Source organism: Cherax quadricarinatus, chromosome 28 (assembly GCF_038502225.1).
Source record: "Cherax quadricarinatus isolate ZL_2023a chromosome 28, ASM3850222v1, whole genome shotgun sequence".
Taxonomy (NCBI): domain Eukaryota; kingdom Metazoa; phylum Arthropoda; class Malacostraca; order Decapoda; family Parastacidae; genus Cherax; species Cherax quadricarinatus.
In genome coordinates, this window is record NC_091319.1 from 4,691,286 (window position 1) to 4,713,783 (window position 22,498).

The 22,498-nt window shown below is 36.7% G+C and overlaps 1 protein-coding gene across 11 annotated transcripts in view; it reads left to right on the forward strand.

Annotated features, from left to right (window-relative positions):
- Positions 1–22,498, forward strand: part of LOC128693237 (protein GOLM2) — a 94,610-nt gene that overhangs the window by 45,312 nt on the left and 26,800 nt on the right. For 5 of the 11 annotated variants that reach the window (XM_053782769.2, XM_053782763.2, XM_053782766.2 and 2 more), the window contains 4 exons: positions 1,078–1,257; positions 10,561–10,701; positions 12,391–12,507; positions 14,051–14,176. In XM_053782769.2, coding sequence (XP_053638744.1) covers positions 1,078–1,257; positions 10,561–10,701; positions 12,391–12,507; positions 14,051–14,176 — 564 coding nt within the window. Of the gene's footprint in view, positions 1–1,077; positions 1,258–10,560; positions 10,702–12,390; positions 12,508–14,050; positions 14,177–14,980; positions 16,334–22,498 lie in introns of those variants that run through there. The other 6 variants (XM_053782767.2, XM_053782771.2, XM_053782773.2 and 3 more) reach the window with 3 other exon arrangements.

A 22,498-nucleotide genomic window follows, 5' to 3' on the forward strand; every position in this document is an offset into this window, starting at 1 on the left:
CTGCAGTGATAAAATAACAGCTGAGTAATGCTCAGACAACATGACGTTAGACATTATTAACTTATCGTGCATTTGCTACTGTGAAAACATACCACCTTATATCTTTTTGAGTCATCCTATTTACACCCCATTTAATTAGTCTCTGTATCTTTGAGTATGTGAGACAGTGTCACTTCTGGTCCTTCATTCCTCCGGAGTTGTTTTGTTACATAAGCTTTTTCTCATAGCTCAGATTTGTAATTTAAGGAATTTGGATCTTTAGACCATCTTGATTTTTTTTTTCACATATTTATGGTTCAGCCTCCATGGTGACATTTTGTACTTCATGAAAAAATATTGATTTGAAAAAAGAAGCATTTTCTTTTGTGGTGGGAACTCTATGTACATACATAAAAGTGAATTGAGCAACAGTTAGGGCTTCCCTCGTAGCTTTTTTATGCCTTCTTTGGCTTAGTTGGTATTGTTGTGGACTTGTAAATGAGAGCTCCCAGTGCCTCTTATATAATTTATTTTCACAATACTTCTGTAATGTGAAATTCTCATTTCAGTTATGATACATACTGTGTTACCCCAACCAATTTTCCTTACTAGAAACTCTTTAAGATTGCCTGATACTTTTTCATATCATTATTATTTCTTAATGTAAGCTCTCCTCACAAATGGTAGAATTGTTTTATTGGCAAATACTTTTTTCATGACTTGTTAATGAAGGAAATCTTATATTTGGGCAAAAAACTTTTCCTAAATAAAATAATAAGTTCACCTTTGAGATGGTAATGCTTAGCTTGATGTTTTGATTATTATAAGACTGAATTTGAACCTTAATTTTGTTACTGTCACTGTGCTGAAGAACTCTTTATGCATTACAAAACTATTGCCAAATATGTCAGCAATGTCTTCAAATATTTTTTAAGATAGGTGTATTTTTTTTTATACATTAGTGTAGCACAGCTACCTTCTGAGGGCAGTTAGAAATACTTTTTAGTCTGTCTTTACTATACTGTTTAAAGCAAAATAAAAGCTAAGAATGACGTGTAAAGAGATCTCACTAACACGAGACTTCGCAATGACTCCCAGAGCCATACCTTGGGCCTGGTCAGCTTGGCTACGTCTCGCGAAGAGCAGTCCACACTAGAGACTGGGGTATGCACGGTATCACATTCCACCGTGATATTCCCATCATTCCAAGAGATCCACCTAATGCTCCTCGCAGCAAACCCAGGTTCAGTGTTGCTGACATGGCCAACGAACCAGCAGGTGTGTGGCTAAGGAGCACCTCTTGCATAATATCATGAATAATTATCTTCAGGGCAGTATCTAGGTTTTAGGGTAAAATTCTAAACCTCCAAATCTCAGGAATGCTGATCCCTTCAAGAGGAGTATCTTGTTGCTGGTGAAGGGCTTTTGGTCCAGGAATTAGAGTTACCCTCCCTTTGCTTGGATCAAATTTGATTACTTCCTAGTCCACTGAACCTTACGGGTTCAGTGCATCCCCATATAAGAACACTCAGGAGCTAGGGTTCATAGGAGTGAGAGCTTTTTTTTATTTATGTCTATTAAATATACTTGTCAGTTTTGAGATTATCTCCCAGAGCGTATTGAATGGTTTTACTATTAATGGGAATAGTTACCAAGCATTTTATGACTATCTAGACTAGATGCAGCCCTAATCACATAATACATTAAATAGCATGGATAAATCTTGCATCTCCTTGTTTCATGCATATATGACCTTTTATCATTGCTATGCATTTTTGCATTGAGCTTGGTTGCTCAGATCTTCAACTTCTTATCTTAAATATGTTATTTCACTATGAAGCTTATTTAATCACTTATCTTTATCTTGTTCTACAAACTGGTTCTAAATCAAACTCATTCTCTACCACTCATAAATTATATCTCCACCTAAAATATCTTTCTGAAACATTTTCTTACAACCTAGCCTCCTAATTTCAGTGCTGAATTTTACTTGGTATGCTGAAGCCAGTTTCTTAATATATGCTGTTTGGGTTGATTACACATGCTGTACCCTCCTTCAGAGTACAATGCTTGCACTCTAAAGGAGGGGTGGAGATATGTTGCAGTTTTTGTATGGGCATGCCTCTGGCAAGACAGTGATGGAGTAAGTGTTGACAAAAGTGTTTCCTCTTTTTTGGGTCACCCTGCCTTGGTGGGAAAAGAACATTGTGTTTAAAAAAAATTCTATAATATAGGAAGACACATCAATGTTTTGTTGCATGAGCAGAAAACAGGAAGCACAGAGAAGACTGAGGAAACATGACAATAAATTACCAACATTCATATTTGAGTCCCACAGTCACTTTACTGGCAGTTTTGAATCACAGTAAAATACTGATATTTGTTTGGAAAGATGGATTGTAGGAAGAATTGTTAGTGTTGGTCGGGCTTATTTGATGAGTAACACAATATCTCTTTACTTTGGAATTGTTTATGAATATTAGCAAATTTATCTTTTGTTATGTATGTGAAATAAATATAATTTGACTTAGAAATTTTTGAAATTCTATGAAAGTATAAAATATAGTATGTTAGAGATTTGAGTGTGATTGCTGCTGAATAAGAATAAATTAGTCATCAGTTTGAGAAAGAGCAGTTCTTGTAATTTTAAATATGTACTTATTGTAAATATTAAAGTTTTGGATGATAGCCTGTATCTTGGAATAGATCATTGTATATTCACTCAAAGTAGGAATTAAATATTAAAGAGCTTTGTTGTGTAAAAAATATGAAATCATATTGTTTGGAGAATGTGAGTACAGTATATGTATTTAATGTGAAGATTAAAATTAGTACAGTGGACCCTCGACCAACGATGGCATCGATTAATGATAAATCCGACTAGCGATACATTTTAACGCATAATTTTTGCCTCGACTAGCGCTAAAAAACTCGACCAACACTATTCGTTCCGTCTGAGACGCGTCCACTTCTGGCCAGTGTTTACAAGCCAGCCAGCCACCGCGGTCGCTTCCAAGCATACAATCGGAACATTTCATATTATCACAGCCTTTTTAGTGATTGCACCTGCAAAATAAGTCACCATGGGCCCCAAGAAAGCTTCTAGTGCCAACCCTACAGCAAAAAGGGTGAGAATTACTATGGATATGAAGAAAGAGATCATTGCTAAGTATGAAAGTGGAGTGCGTGTCTCCGAGCTGGCCAGGTTGTACACAAAACCCCAATCAACCATTGCTACTATTGTGGCCAAGAAAATGGCAATCAAGGAAGCTGTTCTTGCCAAAGGTGCAACTATGTTTTCGAAACTGAGATCGCAAGTACTCGAAGATGTTGAGAGACTGTTATTGGTGTGGATAAACGAAAAACAGATAGCAGGAGATAGCATCTCTCAAGCGATCATATGTGAAAAGGCTAGGAAGTTGCATGACGATTTAATTAAAAAAATGCCAGCAACTAGTGGTGATGTGAGTGAATTTAAGGCCAGCAAAGGTGGGTTTGAGAGATTTAAAGGGAAGAGAAGTAACCCCGGAAAAGGACTTGCCACCTCAAGTCCTAATGGAAGGGGATTTCCCTTCTAAACACTAAGACCATCAACACTCTCCCCTCCTCCCATCCCATCAATCATCACCAGATCTTCAATAAAGGTAAGTGTCATGTAACTGTGCATGTCTTCTTCAGTTTATGTGTATTAAAATTAATATTTCATGTGGTAAAAACAATTTTTTTTTTCATACTTTGGGGTGTCCTACACGGATTAATTTGATTTCCATTATTTCTTATGGGGAAAATTAACTTGACTAACGATAATTTTGACTAACGATGAGCTCTAAGGAACGGATTAATAGCGTTAGTCGAGGGTCCACTGTACTGCTTTAATCCTTCATAAATACAACCCTTTATTTGTAAGGCTTAGTTGTATGTGTAGTTAAAAAACAATTGTTTATTTTATGCATAGTTCTAGATTCATAAAGACATTACAATGAGTATAACTTTTGCTTGTATGACCTCCAATTTTTTTCCATATCCATCTTTAAAATTATACATAAACTTTTGGTGTTTTCTGAAATCTATGAATCAAATTTTCATCTAGTGTAACAACACTGGACCTACACACTACCCTCTGTACATTATGATTTTGATAGGTTTTGTACATATTTGTTTTTAGAGTACAGACAAAAAGAATTTCTTCAATTATTTTCCAGCATTATTGTACTGTATTTTTCCTCAGTTACCTAAGCAAACACTGTCTTGGAGAAAATACAAGAATATATTTTTTTTATCATGTGAAGCCTCTTCTTTTTTTAAACTGCAGGTTTTTTTATTGCAGTTACTCTTCCTCCACAATGCACTTTCATTTAATAGTGCTTTCTCATTCTCTTTCTTTTTTCTCCGTATTTCTCTCTGCTGCTTCAAGCATCCTCCTTTACTTACTTGCACATGCTTGCTAAGGTAATTTTCCTTTTGTGCATTCATAATGTTCTGTGCTGGAATGTGACCGTTGCTTCACTTGTGTGGTAATCACACTAGCATGTGAAATTCTTCAGAAAAATTAAAAAAAAAATTAAAAGGTATTTTTAACATTTGAAGGCATTTGAAATCTTTGGACAAATATATGGAAGAGGAATTTTACTAGTGAGTAAGGCATCAAAGATTTAGGCATTGCAGTCTAACTCTTCTCTTTAATGGGAATTGCCATGATGCTGATAAAGGCTCTTGATCTAAGAAATTGATTGGAGCTGCCCTCCCTTCCTCAGATCAAACCTGATTCCCTCCATTCCTCAGGGACAGTATGAATTATTGATTTAATGCTTTCTTATGAATATAATGATCCACTAACTCTTGCACCTTAGTCATTAAGCATCATGTACAGTATTTTACAAACATATACATTACATAGATGGACATGTATGTAATGTACATAGTATGTAGTATGTTATGCAATGTATATTTAACTTATTATGACACCACTGTTCACTAAAGGCTCATCATCTCTGTCCTTATTCATAATATCTTATCACATTGTAACCTGATTTTTCCAATGTTTTGATTTTTTGTTTACTAATGACCATCATATTAATTTGACTGTAAATGTATCAAAAATCAAAGTCAGAAGTTCAGGTTTTCTACATGCATAATTTGGTGGGAACTCAGTATTTTACTCCTGTATGTCCTTCCTGGTTACTGATTTAGATTGAAAAGCACAAGTTAAAGACACAAGAACTCCAGGTGCCAAAGATTCTTCATATCTCTTTTGGAGAAATTGAATGCAGAATAACACTGCTGGCAGTAATGAAGAGATAACAGGTGCAGAACAAGTTTTTATTATAACAACATTTCACTCTGTATACAGCTTTATCAAGCCAGTAATGGGCTTGATAAAGCTCTATGTAGAATGGAACATCACAATAAAATCTTGCTCTCCTCCTGTGTCTTTTTCTTCATTTGAAGAAGTTTACAAAAGAAATTACAGTATACCCAACAGTTACTTTTATGGCTTGAGTGTCTTTAGTTCATATCATGAGATAGAACTCTAGCTGAACCTGTTCTTACACATGAGTTGCACTCCTGGTGTTTAAGTTTACAAATAAGTTGTATGTGACCTTGAACCATTATCCTATACAAAATAATAGTATATAAAATAATTGTCACACCTGTTCCTCACTGTACAGTGGCCACAAAAAAAATCTATGCATTAACAATTTTTGGACAAAAAACAAAAAAATGTAACCTACTGTGTGTACATGTATTTTATTTTTCACTTATTAGCTTCCAGCTAGTACTTGGTCATGTTACCCTTGTTCTTTATCACCATCTGAAGTTGCAGCAAGGGCAGCAAGAGACTAGCTCCCTTAAGGTTTGCTATACTAATAGCAGGAGTGTAATAAATAAGATAGATGAGCTAAGATTAATTGCAAGTGCAGGAAACATAGATATTATTGCTGTAACAGAGACCTGGCTCAATCTGGAAGGGTGGTGGAGTAGTGATGTATGTCAGGGACAATTTAAATTGTTGTATTAGACTAGATATAAAATTAGAAGCGTCAGCTACTGAATCTGTTTGGTTACAGCTTCTCGAGGGCCATGAAAAACTAATCTTGGGTGTGATTTACAGGCCCCCAAATCTTGATAGGGAGTGCAGTAAACTTCTATGGGAAGAAATTCGTAAGGCATCTACATACAAAAATGTTGTACTAATGAGAGATTTCAACTTTAGTCAAATTGACTGGAGCAGTTTGACAGGAAATTTAGAGTCAAGTGACTTTCTTGATATGATTCAGGATTGTTTTTTAAAACAGTTTGTAACAGAACCAACTAGAGGAAATAACCTTCTTGACTTGGTTCTTGCCAGCAGGGAATTGCTAATTAATAATCTTGAGGTTAATGATGAGCTTGGGGAAAGTGATCACAAATCACTCAGTTTTAATATATCATGGAATTACCTTAATAATGACAATCAAGTCTCTGTCCTTGACTTCCGTTTGGCTGATTTCATAAGACTGAAAATTACCTGGGTGGGCTGAACTGGAATGACCTGATTATGGGTCAGGTAGGTGGTGATGATTGCCGATATGACGTTTTCCAGAGCATAGTTCTAGCTGCTCAGACAACTTATGTTCCAAGTAGGGAAATCAGATCAAACAAAAATGATCCTAAATGTATGAACAATAGATTAAAATATCTCATTGTTCAAAAGAGAGGCATAAATAGGCAAGTCAAAAGAGGAGAGGGGCAATTAAGAAATCAGTATATTCAGTTAAAGAGAGAAATAAAAAAGGGAATAAGAAAAGCAAAAAGAGATTATGAGGTTAATGTTGCAAGAGAATTGAAGACTAACCCAAAAGGACTCTTTCAGTTATACAGAAGTAAGATTAGAGACAAGATGGGCCCACTCAAAAGTCACTTGGGTCAGCTTGCCGACAGTGATAAGGAAATGTGTAGAATTTTTAACACTTACTTTCTCTCAGTTTTTACCCAGGAAGATACCAGTGATATTCCAGAAATAATAAATTATGTAGAACAGGACGATAGTAAACTATGCACGATTAGGGTCACAAGTGACATGGTCCATAGACAAATAGATAAATTAAAACCTAACAAATCCCCAGGCCCTGATGAACTGTATGCAAGGGTTCTAAAGGAATGTAAAGAGGAGCTTAGCGCACCTTTGGCTGATCTTTTCAACATATCACTACAAACTGGCATGGTGCCAGATAAGTGGAAAATGGCAAATGTGATACCTATTTGAAAAGCAGGTGACAGGTCCTTAGCTTCGAACTATAGACCAGTAAGCCTAAACTCCATAGTGGGGAAATTTATGGAATCAATAATTGCCGAGGCAATTCATAGCCATCTTGAAAAGCATAAATTAATCAACGAATCTCACCATGGTTTTACAAAAGGACGTTCCTGCCTTATGAATTTATTAACTTTTTTCACTAAGGTATTTGAGGAGGTAGATCATGGTTGATTCGATTCGAGTTGGTTCGCCGGTACTTCCGGCGCAGGTCTTCTCCGTATGGCGACCCGGTGGGCGGTAGATCATGGTAATATGATAGTGTATATGGACTTCAGTAAGGCTTTTGATAGAGTCCCACATCAGAGACTATTGAGGAGAATTAAGGCACACATAATAGGAGGAGAATTTTTTTACTGGATAAAGGCATGGTTGACAAATAGGCAGCAGAGAGTTTGCATAAATGGGGAGAAATCAGAGTGGGGAAGTGTCACTAGTGGTGTTCCACAGGGGTCAGTGTTGGGCCCCTTGTTGTTCACAATCTACATAAACGACATAGATGAGGGAATAAATAGTGACATTAGCAAGTTAGCTGATGACACCAAAATAGGCCTCGAATTCATTCTGATGAGGACATTAGAGCACCCCAGGAAGATTTGAATAGACTGATGCAGTGGTCAGAGAAGTGGCAGATACAGTTTAATATAGACAAATGCAAAGTTCTAAACATTGGACAGATAAATAACCATGCCACATATAAACTAAATAATGTAGGTCTTAATATTACAGATTGCAAAGAGGATTTGGGAGTTCTGGTTAGCAGTAATCTAAAACCAAGACAACAGTGCATAAGTGTTCACAATAAAGCGAACAGAATCCTTGGCTTCATATTGAGAAGCATAAATAATAGGAGTCCTCAGGTTCTTCAACTCTATATATCCTTGGTTAGGCCTCATCTAGATTATGCTGCACAGTTTTGGTCACCGTATTACAAAATGAATATAAATGCTCTGGAAAACATACAAAGGAGGATGACGGAGTTGATCCCATGTACAGTGGACCCCCGGTATTCGATATTAATCCGTTCCTGAGAGCTCATCGAATACCGATAATATCGAAAACCGAATCAATTTTCCTCATAAGAAATAATGAAAATCAAATTAATCCGTGCAAGACACCCAAAAGTATGAAAAAAAAATTTTACTACATGAAATATTAAGTTTAATGCAATAGAATAATTACAATAACAATAAAATAATTGACACTTACCATTAATGAAGATCTGGTGATGATTGATGAGATGGAAGGAGGGGAGAGGTGTTAGTGTTTAGAAGGGGAATCCCCTTCCATTAGGACTTGAGGTAGCAAGTCCTTTTCCAGGGTTACTTCCCTTCTTCTTTTAATGTCACTAGGACCAGCTTGAGAGTCACTGGACCTCTGTCGCACAACAAATCTGTCCATAGAGCTCTGTACCTCCCGTTCCTTTACGATTTGTCTAAAATGGGCCACAACATTGTCATTGTAATAGCTGTGTTAGGGTGATTTTCATCCGTAAAGGTTTGCACTTCAACCCACTGTGCACACATTTCCTTAATTTTTGAAGTAGGCACAATGTATTCCACAACTGGTATAGGCTTCTCAGGGTTAGCCCCAAGCCCTTCAAAATCTTTCTGAATTTCCATACTAATTCTCACCCTTTTTACCACAGGGTTGGCACTAGAAGCTTTCTTGGGGCCCATGGTGACTTATTTTGCAGAAAGAAGCACCAAACACAGTGATAATATGGAATGTACCAAATGTATGCTTAGATGCGCGCACACTGGCTGTCTTGTAAACACTGGCACACAAGGGGCAGTTCAGGCCACATGTGGACAGGTCTCGTACGAATCGTATCGAATACCTGGTTTTCAATCGAATACCGAGGAAAATTTTTTGCGATATAATGCATCGAATACCGGATTTATCGAATACCGATGCCATCGAATACCGGGAGTCCACTGTATCAGAAATCTTTCCTATGAGGGTAGACTGAGGGCCCTGAATCTGCACTCTAGAAAAGTGTAGAGTTAGGGGGGGATATGATTGAGGTGTATAAATGGAAGACAGGAATAAATAAAGGGGATGTAAATAGCATGCTAAAAATATCTAGCCTAGACAGGACTCGCAGAATTGGCTTTAAGTTGGAAAAATTCAGATTCAGGAAGGATATAGGAAAGCACTGGTTTGGTAATAGAGTTGTGAATGAGTGGAACAAGCTCCCAAGTACAGTTACAGGGGCTAAAATGTTGTGTAGTTTTAAAGATAGGTTAGATAAATGTATGAGTGGGTGTGGTTGGGTGTGAGTTGGGCCTTACTAGCTTGTGCTACTAGGTCAGATGCCATGCTCCTTCCTTAAGTGAATGTGACCCGACCTGACTGGGTTGGGGCATTGGCTTAGGCCAGTAGGAGACTTGGACCTGCCTTGCATGGGCCAGTAGGCCTGCTGCAGTGCTCCTTCTTTCTTATGTATTGTCTCTTGCACTTCATTTATAAATGCAGATCATTGTAACCTGGGCCCCCCCCTGTACAGATAAACTGAGTTTTAATGAAAGTTTTACCAACGCTCTTATATGGGTGTGAAGCATGGGTGATGAATGTTGCAGCGAGGAGAAGGCTTGAGGCAGTGGAGATGTCATGTCTGAGGGCAATGTGTGGTGTGAATATAATGCAGAGAATTCGTAGTTTGGAAATTAGGAGGAGGTGCGGGATTACCAAAACTGTTGTCCAGAGGGCTGAGGAAGGGTTGTTGAGGTGGTTCGGACATGTAGAGAGAATGGAGCAAAACAGAATGACTTCAAGAGTGTATCAGTCTGTAGTGGAAGGAAGGCGGGGTAGGGGTCAGCCTAGGAAAGGTTGGAGAGAGGGGGTAAAGGAGGTTTTGTGTGCAAGGGGCTTGGACTTCCAGCAGGCATGCGTGAGCGTGTTTGATAGGAGTGAATGGAGACAAATGGTTTTTAATACTTGATGTGCTGTTGGAGTGTGAGCAAAGTAACATTTATGAAGGGGTTCAGGGAAACCGGCAGGCCGGACTTGAGTCCTGGAGATGGGAAGTACAGTGCCTGCACTCTGAAGGAGGGGTGTTAATGTTGCAGTTTAAAAACTGTAGTGCAAAGCACCCTTCTGGCAAGACAGTGATGGAGTGAATGATGGTGAAAGTTTTTCTTTTTCGGGCCACCCTGCCTTGGTGGGAATCGGCCAGTGTGATAATAATAAAAAAAAAAATAATGAAAGGAAATATACTATATATATTTTTTTAGAAGATTCTTTATAGCAGTAGAGTAATAATTTTTTTCATTTCCTGTAACCAGCCCTCTCACAAAATGGTGCTAACATCGGTCATGATAATGCAGCAGTGGATACATTAGTAGCCCCTCAGCCTATCAACCATGGAAACTCCAATGATGTAAACCTTCATGTTGACCAAGGAAACCCTCAGATCCAAGCCCCAGGTAAGAAATGATATTGAACAAATGCTCGTTTTGTTTTTAGAATTGCAGGTATTTGATATGCTTTTTGGTTGGTCTTTGTAGTTTTAATGTGGAAGTAGTTTCTCTTCCTCTCTCTCCATTACATGGGTAATGATGCATGCTTTCTCACAAAAGTTTCATTGTATGTTACTTATAACCTGCATGTTTTTTTTTTTTATAATGCTGCTGACAAAAAAAAATTAAGAGGCCATATCTCTTTGTGCATACATTCTTCCTTTCACAGATTCTAGCATTATTTTTTTGTCCTAATTTTTTCACTGCATTTTCACACTTGCTAATTACAGACAGTCTTGCCATAACAACCAGCACCATAGAATTGTTTCCTAACAATAATAGGTGCTTCCAAATACCTCTTGATTACCTATCAATAGGTGGCTCAAAGCTTAGTAGTAGGACCTGGGTTTAATCCAGTGGTGGGTGAAGATTATAGGCATGTTTCCTTAGACCTATAGCCTTTGTTTACCTAGTAGTAAATGAGTACCTGCATAATAGCTGAGTATTGTAGGTCACATCCTGTGGTGGGAAGTGGTAGTATACCTAAGATAAGGCAAGGCTTTGAAAAGAGCTGAGGTAGGATAACAGCTCTAAGCTTATAAATTCAACACTGTAAAAAAAAAAAAAAAAGGATACATGTATATGTATATAATTATGTGATCCTGTCAGAGCGACAAGCAGGTACATCCAGGGTGCTGGGTAATAAAAAATGAGGTTCTGTCTCAGCTGGGCACAGAGCTGTAGCAAGGCTGCTCTTGATGATCTCATTGATTTCACTGTGTCTAGCATACCAACCTCTGGAACTTGAACAGTTTAGACCATGCAGCCTGTATTGGTTGGCTACCACTTTGTCGCAGATAAACTTGTACTCGTTATGAACTGTGGAAGTAAGACTGAGAGCCACTGCAGTACAAAGGGTCTGCAAGTCAAGATGTTTGCCCATCACAAAGATAGGAACTGCTAGGAGACTCACCCTAGTTATGTTCACATACATATATACAGTATCTTTAATTGCTCTCTTACTCTTTTCTCATTATTATTAACATTTTGTACTTTATTTCTTAACACTTTAAGAGCATTATAGATCTTTTTATTTTTGTTTTGTAAAGTATGTTGTTCTGTGGAATAGATGGCTAGTGAGTCAGGCATGTTGTAGCCTCAGGGATATGCTGACCTGCTAACCTCTAGGAGACAGCATGAATTTTTACCTTTATTTATACATTTGTATTTACTGTAGTGCAAATGTTAAAATGTCCAGCATAGTTAAATTCCAGACAGTAAAAGGACAAAAAGTATAATAAAACCAGTGTGCAATACTTGCAGATTTTCTCATTGGCACTTGTATTTGTTTAGTTAAAAAAAGTACCATTTTCCTGCTTTGCTTAGATCTGTCTATCTATTCCGAAAGTTATAATTACCATAATAGCATTATGATTAAATGTTATAAAATATTTTAAGGTTGTTAGTTATTGGTTACCAAAGAGTAAATGCTGATAACTGCTTACAGAAGTTCAAATTTTTAAGTTAATATTGTACCTGTATTACATAAAGTACTATGCATTTTTTTTAGTTTAACATAAATGGCAGATCTAAATCGAAGAGGAAAGTTCTTTGTTTTGCTTTTGTTATGAGTGTGCACTTGTTTTGTATTGGTAGCCAAAATATACAATGGTGCTGCCCCCCTACCGGAGTTCCATGGTTTAGCCAAGCCCCGGTATGGCCTGGTCACCCGGGCTCAGGTCCTCCAGCACCCTCGGGTTAAACCAGTTCAAGGTGAGAAGTAATGCAAATTTATCAAAACATTATTGAGTTATATTTTTCACTTTTAACTTTTTTCAATTGTAGAATTGTGCCATGAATTACTCTGTATTACAAGAAGATTAAATAATATTTAATTATACTTTGTCAGCATTTTTTTATCTAAGTTTATGAATTCAAGTTGGTCTTCCTGAGAAAAGATAATATTCTGTTAATCACTGACTTGTACTGAAGTGGGACTGTGCTTACCAGAATTTTACATTATTTTTTACCAATTCATTATGCCAATCACCTGTCCAAAGGAAGATCCCTTCATTTGTAGAAAGGAGTCCCCCTGTGAGGTCTTCCAATTAGCCAGAGTTCAAGGAATTCTACAAGCCTCAATCTTAATCACTATCTATTTATTTCAAAACCTCTCATGTTGCTAATTCAGTATTTTATTTTATTTTATTTTTACCTCATGATGTTGCTCTTTTCTATTATGGTTTCCTTGTAAGGCCCATTACCAGTGTTTACACTCTGATAGTTTACTTCTGCAGTTTCACTTCTCACTAAATTCTAGTACGTATACTAATTTGAATTTTTTCCATACATGATCTTTTTTCCCTCTCTTAATTTGAGACTTCCTACCTTGCTTAATGACACATACTTCATGCTGCTATTGTTTGCTTTAAATACTCCCCAAATACTACTCCCTTGATTCTCCATATAATCTGCACTTCCTACTACATCTCACATTAATTCTTTTCTAACTGTATTGCCTTGTTTTTACTTGCATTCTTATTCAGTTATCGTGTTACATTTTTCCTCATATTTCACAATAATTGTTCATGATGCAGCTCACAGTTTAATATTTATTTTCCATCACAAGTGTATGGCAGCATTCTATACTCTTAGCACATTTGTGTTATTTAATTTAACTTGCCAATTCCCTATTTGTATCTTGATACCTCTCTGTGTTTATATTTAATGTATTATTGTTGCCAATTTACCTCTCATTCCTGCTAGTACTATCAGCCTTTTAGATATAAAATGTTACTCAAAATTTTTTTACTGTATTTCTTGATCTCTAAAATTTTCTCATTATCCTTGTAATGTCTTACCTTCCAAACTTTGTTACGAACAACAAGTGAAGTACCAGTTAATAATACAGTGGTACCTCGTGATACGAACTTAATTCGTTCCAAAGGCTGTTTGAGTGCCGATACCAAACGAATTTGTTCCCATAAGGAATATTGTAAATTAGATTAATCCGTTTCAGACCCCCAAAAATACACTTACAAAAGCATTTACATAAATACACTTACATAATTGTTTGAGTTTTGAGCTGTTCGTATCCCGAGGTACCACTGTATTAGCAAAACTACATAAAAATATTAAGAATTTTTTTTAACACACCGGCCTTCTCCTACCGAAAAACAGTTTCATCATCATTCACTCTATCACTGTCTTGCTGGCTAAATGGTTTACCTGAATCCCTTCAAAAAGCGTTACCTTGCTAACACTCCAACATATACATATATACAGTATATTAAAGCAAAAAATTCCTTATCATTAGGTCCAGCAGTGGTGGAACAACCAGCAGTAAAGAATCGTCCAGTTATTGAACCCATGATTCCTGGTAATGTTGATGGCCAAGATCCACAAAAAGATGTTCTAGCTCCTCCACCTCAACACCAAGAGGGTAGGTTCAGGCGGATCACACTCTAGTAGCTCAGAATGTAACTGAATTTATATAGAGGCCTGTGTTCCTTCTGTCATCTGAGAATTTCTTTGTGTTTTGCATTTGGTAAGATTAAGTGCTTACCATATTGAGTCTGTACTTTATAAACTTTTCTAATGAAATATTTTTCATGATTTATTCTGACATGACCAGTGTTATGATCAAGATACTGGAGACTGCATCATGTTTGACGAAGAGTTTGGTTATTATTTTATCTTAATTTTGTGGTAAAAGCAGATATTGAAATGTTGAACATATTAAGTTTTTTACTACAGTAATAGCATTAGGGCAGTTATTTTTATATACCAAAGGCAGTTAATATTAGGAAAGATTAATAATACTAAAAAAATAGAGCAGCATAAATTGTACCATATATTATTAGCCAAAAGGCAATTTTTTTACTCATCACATATATACAGAATAATACCCCCCTTCCCCTCTTATTAGCACAAACCATCCACAAAGATGTAAAAAAATCAAAATAATGAAAAAAGTATTCAGCTCATCTACATGTTATTATTTTTACTCCTGTGAGATTCACTACCCAAGATAAGTTGCAATAAACGACTTATTGAATAAACAGAAGAATGGAATGGAACTCGAACTGTAGTCCATGCCACTCATGTGGACCAAGATTTGAATCCCCATCCATTCTTTGTCTGCATGTTAAGACTTCGAATGATGGTTTGTGAAAATTTAAACAAAAGTAAAATATATAGTAAAGTATCTATATTACTGAATCTTTTCCCCCCCTCACATTTTCAGTGATGGTAGAAACAAGGTAAGTGAGTGAGGAAGGATGGAAGGGAGGAGGAACAGAGGGATAAAGGTACCCATACGTAAACATTACAACAGCAACAGCTTAGCCTCACACAGGCACTTCCTTATTTATCGCAGAATACAAGTTTAACAACCAAACTGATTTACATATAGTAGGTACACTATTGATATTAAATCTAGTTTCCTCTCATTTTAACCCTGATTATGCAAATGAAGATGAGCAGAGGATATATAATTACTACACTTGTTACACCACTCAGGCAGTAAACTACTGATTTTCTCTTGTCTAGCTCTTCTTTCAAAACAAGCGAGTCCAGCAGGTTATATGTTACTGCTGATGACATGTCCGAGTATATAAATGGTAGTGCAATGTATATTGTAATTGGAGGTCTGCAGTATTAATGTGAATTTCAAGTTTAAATTACCAGTATGGAATTGTGAGAGCCATTAGCAGAGTCCCTCTTATATGGACATGACCAGAACCTGTGACTCCGAAGATGATAAACAATTTGTATTTAAACACTATTTTATCTTCAATGTGCAGATAATGTGAGAACACTGTATGTGTTGACCTCTAATCAAGAGCTAACTAATATAGTCCCATCTGTTTTAGGAGTATCATTCCCATGGTAATAAACAATTTATAACATTTAAACATTGCCAGCAGTTACCTCATAGGATATGGTAACATTGTGTTGACTTTGAGGACTGAAAATATACCTGTCTTACACATGTGATTTTGCAAAAATCTGATTATTATTTGAGTGAAAGTAGTATCCCCTTTACTTACCTCCCTTACACTGATTGCATTATGTCCAGTAATATATGGTAATTATAATGCTCTCTTATTTTTAACTGTGATGCTGAAAAGCAAAAAAAAAAATACTATCGGATCTGAATTTTTTATAATGATTTAGTTGTGTCAAGTCCTAGGAGCACAGTACTGTGTGTTTTTCATGTTACCACGTGAGTAATATAATATGACTTATTCGGTGTCACTTCTAGTATCATTTGCTTTAGTTATAAGGCTTTTCCAGCCTTTTTTAATTTGTTTCTTCCTACATCATGAAAGTGGGAAATGTAAATGTTTAGAAAAGCTATGTCATTGGAATGCTTACCATATGGAGCACAGTAGTCCCGTATGTGAGTTAAGTGACACTGAATGTCAGTTGTAAGTAAAGAGGTATGTATATCAAAATTATCATATAAAAGGATAGGAACTGTTGCATTTGTTAATGATACAGTATTTATGTTTTCAGTTTTGACAAAATTGATGTGTTGCTCATTGAGATAATTAAATACAGTATTCGGCTAGTCACGATACATTTTTATTTATTATTTCTGAGTTTTATTTATTTATTTTTGTCAAATTTAGATAATATTTGTCCTTCAATTATAAGTCGGGTATAGACTAAAGCATATTTTCTATAACATGTCTCTTTTTTTTTTTTTTTTTTTTTTTTTTTTTTTTTTTTTTTTTTTTTTTTTTTTTTTTTTGCGGAAATAGACGATTAGAGGTTTATATTCATATTGTGCAAGGTAAAAAGTTACATCTCTTGAACTTATAAAGATTGACTTAATTTTGCATTAATATTTACATTTAAAAGAGTTCTAAATCTAATTGTCATGAAAAGCACACACATCATTAAGAGGCTGAATTAAGCACTATCGAGAAACAAATTTAGGCCTGGTATTCCTCAAGGTTAGTAAATGTTTATTGTGAGGTTCAGAGTCACTGTGTTATGAAGCTGTGAAGCTAATGCTCTTTATGCTGTCTCCCGCAGTTTTGTAGTGGGTCAGCCCACAAGTGCAAAGGTCCTTGCCATGATGATGATTGGCTTTGTCCTCCACCACTCCTTGCACTGAATAACCCACATGGGTTTAGTGTTTTGTGAAATGCTATGCCCTTCCTTAGCCATTTCTTGGTGTTGGATCAATCTTATTTCAGTCTAAAGTTCAAAGCGTGTAAAAGAACAATGCTTTGGCATGTAAAATTTTTTTTTTTTTTCAACGTGCTGGCTATATCCCACCAAGGCAGGGTGACCTAAAAAGAAAAGCAAAAGTTTCTCTTTTTGAATTTAATAATTTATACAGAAAAGGGGTTGCTTTTATTATTATTATTATTATTATTATTATATGTACTAATAACAATATGGCATCTCAGAGGTATTGTGTGTTCCTCAGACATACTTTTTTTTTTTTGAGGAGTGTAGGTACTTTTTAAAAAAAAAGATAGTTGGCAAGGCTATATTTATTGGGAAATGAAGTAGGATAGATACATTGAATATCTACATAGTATATGTCGTTTGCTCAGTACTCCAGTTGCATTCTGTGGAATGAAAATAGATATATTCTGAAGAAAACAGTTTTGTTAAAGGCTCAAAGACTTAATAAGCTTCACTGATTGTGATGATTAAATCTGCAACTTTAATACAGTGAATGGTTATATATCAGTGTCTTAGTACTTAATGGTTATTTATTGCTTTCTTGTAAGTGGGTAATGGAATTCTTCACATCATACTATATATTCATTCTTGTTTTTGAGGTGTTTAATGTTTTGTTAGGAAAAATAAATTGTGAATGTTGTAGATTATTTTGCACATCCTTATTAGTCCAAGAATTGGAAATTTTGTATCTTTACTGTGATGTTTCTCTGCTGTATATTTTATAAGACAGTATACAGTATTTCTTTTGCTTTAAATATGGCAAGGTGAAATTCTGTTGAAGCTAATAATTGCTGGTCCTTTAAATGTGTTCTGTAATCTAAAGTTTTATATTATCTATAAGGAAATACAGGACTATTGACTAGACAATGCCAGACATTTTAAACTTCATATATTTCACTTTTATAGAATCATTTAGACAGTTCAGCAAAATCTAGCTATACATTCTTGACATATTTTTAATTTTAGTCTAGATGTGATATTTTCTTTGTGCATTATATGGGGGGGACACCATTCATACACGTTGTTAGTAGTATTTGTGTACTAAAATATGTTTTGCTTGCAATAAATATTGTATCTTATTTTTGTTAGCTATTCGTTGTTATGTGGTTACCCGATACAGGTGGTGCTTTTTTGATGAAGCGAGGTTAATCATTCCAGAATTCTTATTTTCTCAGTATGTGTAAGGGCAACATTTGTAATTTGGATGCTTTGTATAAAGGCTTGTAATTATTTTGACTTAGTTTGTTATTTTATACACACATAGAGGTCATTAATTGTGAGTGAACATATATATATATATATAACTTGATAGTGATATTTGAGTTAGCACAAAATTTTAGTGATACTGTGATGATTAAATAATCATATACCCCAAATGTTCAATCAGTTTAATTGGGAATGAAGTCAGGATTATAGATACAGTAATAGCATCATTAAAGTGGCATTTAAGACATAATCTAGAAGGCTTAGTGAGGGGCACACTGAAATGACTCTCAATAATGCATGAAAACTGGTACAATAATTATTCTGTCATAGATGCCTTCATATTATTTCAGTACGATATGGTTAAAATATATCTATCACCAATCTTCCTACTGAAGCCTCACATGAAGAAGTGAGCAATATTTTTGTTGATGCTCAGATTCTTTAACATCAGTCATTTTCTGCCAAAGCAAGGTGGCTCAAAGACATAAACAAACACCTTTGCCATCACTCATTCATTAGCTGTTTTTCCAGAGGTGCACAAATCTTTCTTCTTCTTTCGACAAACCAGCTGTATCCCACTGAAGAGGTGCACAAATATAATAATTTACCCTTGACCCTGCAGGGAAGGTACCTTGATTGTGAAGGGTTCTAAATCCAAAGAATTTGAGCTTCCATCATCATGGTTCAAACCTGTTTACCTTCCATTCTCCAGGTGCTGTATGATGTCTAATGGGTTGAGCACTTCCTCATGGATAGGATAATAATTATCACATAATCATCCCAGCTGCAACATCCCCATCCATATAAATTCCTTGACAATATAAAACATTTATAAATAAGACAGTTCTTGCTTGAAAGAAGTCACTAAGAGGTGAAATATCTGTGTTAACATTTTTGAAGGATTAGATTTCTATGAGAGAAGTATGTTACCTGTTAAATTGCAAAAAAAAAAAAAATAACCAGTTGTGATAGTAATCACTTGTATGATATTTAGTTTGAAGACTTGCATTTCATGTTTGACAGGTGCAAAAAATATTTTTGTTCCTATTTTTTTTTTTTTTTTTTTTTTTTTTTTTTTTCTTCTAAAAATTTAAATTTTAAATACACTAACAATGTTATCAAACAGTGCTGCAGGATGGAATGTGCTAAAGAAGGAAGATGCAAAGGTCAGAGATCAATGTGGGTGGTATGAGTGTGTAAGAGGTAGAGTTAGCGAGGGTGGTAGGGATTGCTAAAGGAAAAATTTAATCGAAGTTGGTGAAATAAGTTAGTTTCTGATAAAAAGTCAAAGAGAGAGTCTGCATCAAAGGTGGGACTTTCAGCAAGGAGGTCAAGTAGAGTAACTGCATTAGGGCAGTGAAGATTTCAGAAGTAAATTTTGCAAGCTAACTGATACACAGGCCAATCTGTTAAGAGATTTTGAACAGATAATATAACCTGGTAATCCTCACAGAACAGTGCCAAGTGTTTTCTCATGAGATATCCATGAGTGAGAAGTGTGTGTCTGATACATAGGCAGGAGAATGTAATCTCCCAAACATGACAGCTATGGTAAGAATATGACTGTAAACACAGACCATCTTTATTGCCAGCTGATGTGAAATTTTCAAGAGATTGCTCCAAAATGGTCTGAGAAAGGAAGACCCCTATGTGAAAAGAGGTCATGAACTGCTGACCAAGCAAAGATGCCTGCTTGTTGCCCCAAACATCTTCATATCCAGGGACCCAGCAGAAAACAGTGTCTTTGGGTCTGCTAGAAATGCGACTTAACTAAACCTTGGTTTGACTTGTTTCTGGATGAAGTCAGATTCTTAAAATAATCTCACAAATCATAGGAGCTTCTTGGTAATGTGGTGTGACCATAAAGTTTAGTACCATTCAAAAGAGGCTAATGATGGATATCTAACATCATAAATTCACATTCTGAAGACTGTACATATGCACAAACACATAAGAGGATATAACTATAAAGTAAGAAAAGAGCTGCAGAAAGGACATTACAAAGTTAGTAAGTAGTACTTCAGCTACTGGACAAACCATACCTGTGACCAGTTTTGAGGAGTCTTCTATGGAACACTAATAGCTATTTACAAGTTAAGGATTCCTAACCTTTTTGACAAGCTAAGAGCTGTTACCTACATTAGCACATTTGAAAGCATTTTTATTGTTATGAGACATACAAGTAGGGAACAGGATGAATTTGGAGCCATCTGTGGGCCAACATTTTCATTTGATCAACTGACTTTATCTCATTGACATCATAATGCTGTACGAATGTGTTCCATAATCGAGTCACCCTGGGGATAAATGATCTCAGATGAAGTGATGGTATCGGCTACACTGTCAGTGATGGTGTTGGATACACTGTCAGTGATGGTTGATGGTGTCAGCTACACTGTCAGTGATGGTGTGGCTACACTGTCAGGAGAAGGGTACAGCCAGAGTGAAGTTGCTGCTTTCTGCCTGTCTTGTAGTATAGAAGCTTGCTTCATGCCGTCCTCGAAGTGGATCCAAGTGTGGTACTTTGACAATATTGGCCTTGTACATAACAGTAAGGCCACCCACATGACAGATCTATACAAGACTGGTCCAGGTGAGAGATGAGACGTCTTGCTCTGTTCTCTACTCTGTCAAGCAGATGTGAGATACGGCAAAGTGCTGTAAGCTTCCTGGCTGCCTTGTTTGCAAGATTTACAATGTGATTCTTCATGGTCAGTTTGGAGTCAAATTCACCCCAAGGTTATCAGCTTCTTCCCCAGGTGCCACCACCCTCCCATTCATCCTTACTATTGCATTAGCATTACCATCATGGTGTCGAGAGACCATCATCATTTGTGTTTTCTCAGGTGCAAATGTTACTTGCCATCTGTTTCCCCCAAGCTGATATAGCTCTTAGCTGGTGATTGATGTAACTTAGAGCAGCTGGCATTTCTTCTCTTGGATAAGTGAATGTCAGTGTACAGTCGTCTGCATATGCATGGGATTAGGTGAAGAAAGTCATTGAAGGTTTCTCCCTCTCTCTTTTTTTACACAGGGTTTGACAAGGTTAAGGATCCCTAGCTTTATTGACAGCTATTTACAGGTTAAGGATTCCTAACTTTATTGGCAAGCTAAGAGCTGTTACCTACATCAGCTCATTTGAAAGCATTTTTATTGTTATGAGACATACAAGTAGGGAACAGGATGAAGTTGGAGCCATCTGTGGGCCAGCATTTTCATTTGATCAACTGACTTTATCTCGTTGACATCATTATGCTGTACGAATGTGTTCCATACTCGAGTCATCCTGGGTATGTATGACCTCAGATGGAGTGATGTTCTGGAGAAGGGTACAGCCAGAGTGAAGTTGCTGCTTTCTGCCCGTCTTGTGGCATAAAAGCTTGTTTCACGTTGTCCTCGAAGTGGATCCAAGTGTGGTATTTTGACAATATTGGCTTTGTACATAACAGTAAGGCCACCCACATCCCTCCTATGTTGAAGGCTCTGCTGAAATGACAGATCTATCCAGGATGGGTCCAGGCGAGAGATGAGACGTCTTGCTCTGTTCTCTACTCTGTCAAGCAGTCGCAGATGAGAGGGGGGACAGGCAAACCAAGAAAGTGGAGCATACTCAAGGTGTGAGCGTACTTGTGCCTCGTACAGGATCTTGCAACCCCTACTGTCAAGCAGATGCGAGATATGGCGAAGTGCTGTAAGCTTCCTGGCTGCCTTGTTTGCAAGATTTACAACATGGTTCTTCATGGTTAGTTTGGAGTCAAATTTCACCCCAAGGATATCAACTTCTTCTCCAGGTGCCAACATCCTCCCATTCATCCTTACTACTGCACCAGCATTACCATCATGGTGCCTAGAGACAATCATCATTTGCATTTTCTCAGGTGCAAATGTTACTTGCCATCTATTTCCCCAAGCTGATATAGCTCTCAGCTGGTGATTGATGTAGCTTAGAGCAGCAGGCATTTCTTCTCTTGGATAAGTGAATGTCAGTGTACAGTCGTCTGCATATGCATGTGATTCTGGGATGAGATGAAGAAGGTCGTTGAAGTAGACATTCCATAACAATGGACCCAGCACACTTCCTTGTGGAACACTTGCCCCAATAGGATGCCTTGCTGATTCCGTTCCATTGAGGACTACACTTAGAGATCTACCATGAAGGTAATCACTGAGGAGACATAGCGTAGAGCCTGCAATTCCCAGTGCTTGAAGTTTTGCTAAGAGGCCCTGGTGCCACACCCGGTCGAAAGCGCCAGCAATGTCCAATGCTACCACACAGCTGACTTTGGATTCATCCAGTGACTGGTGCCACTTAGTGGAGAGGTTTAACAACAGATCAGCAGCAGAGTAACCT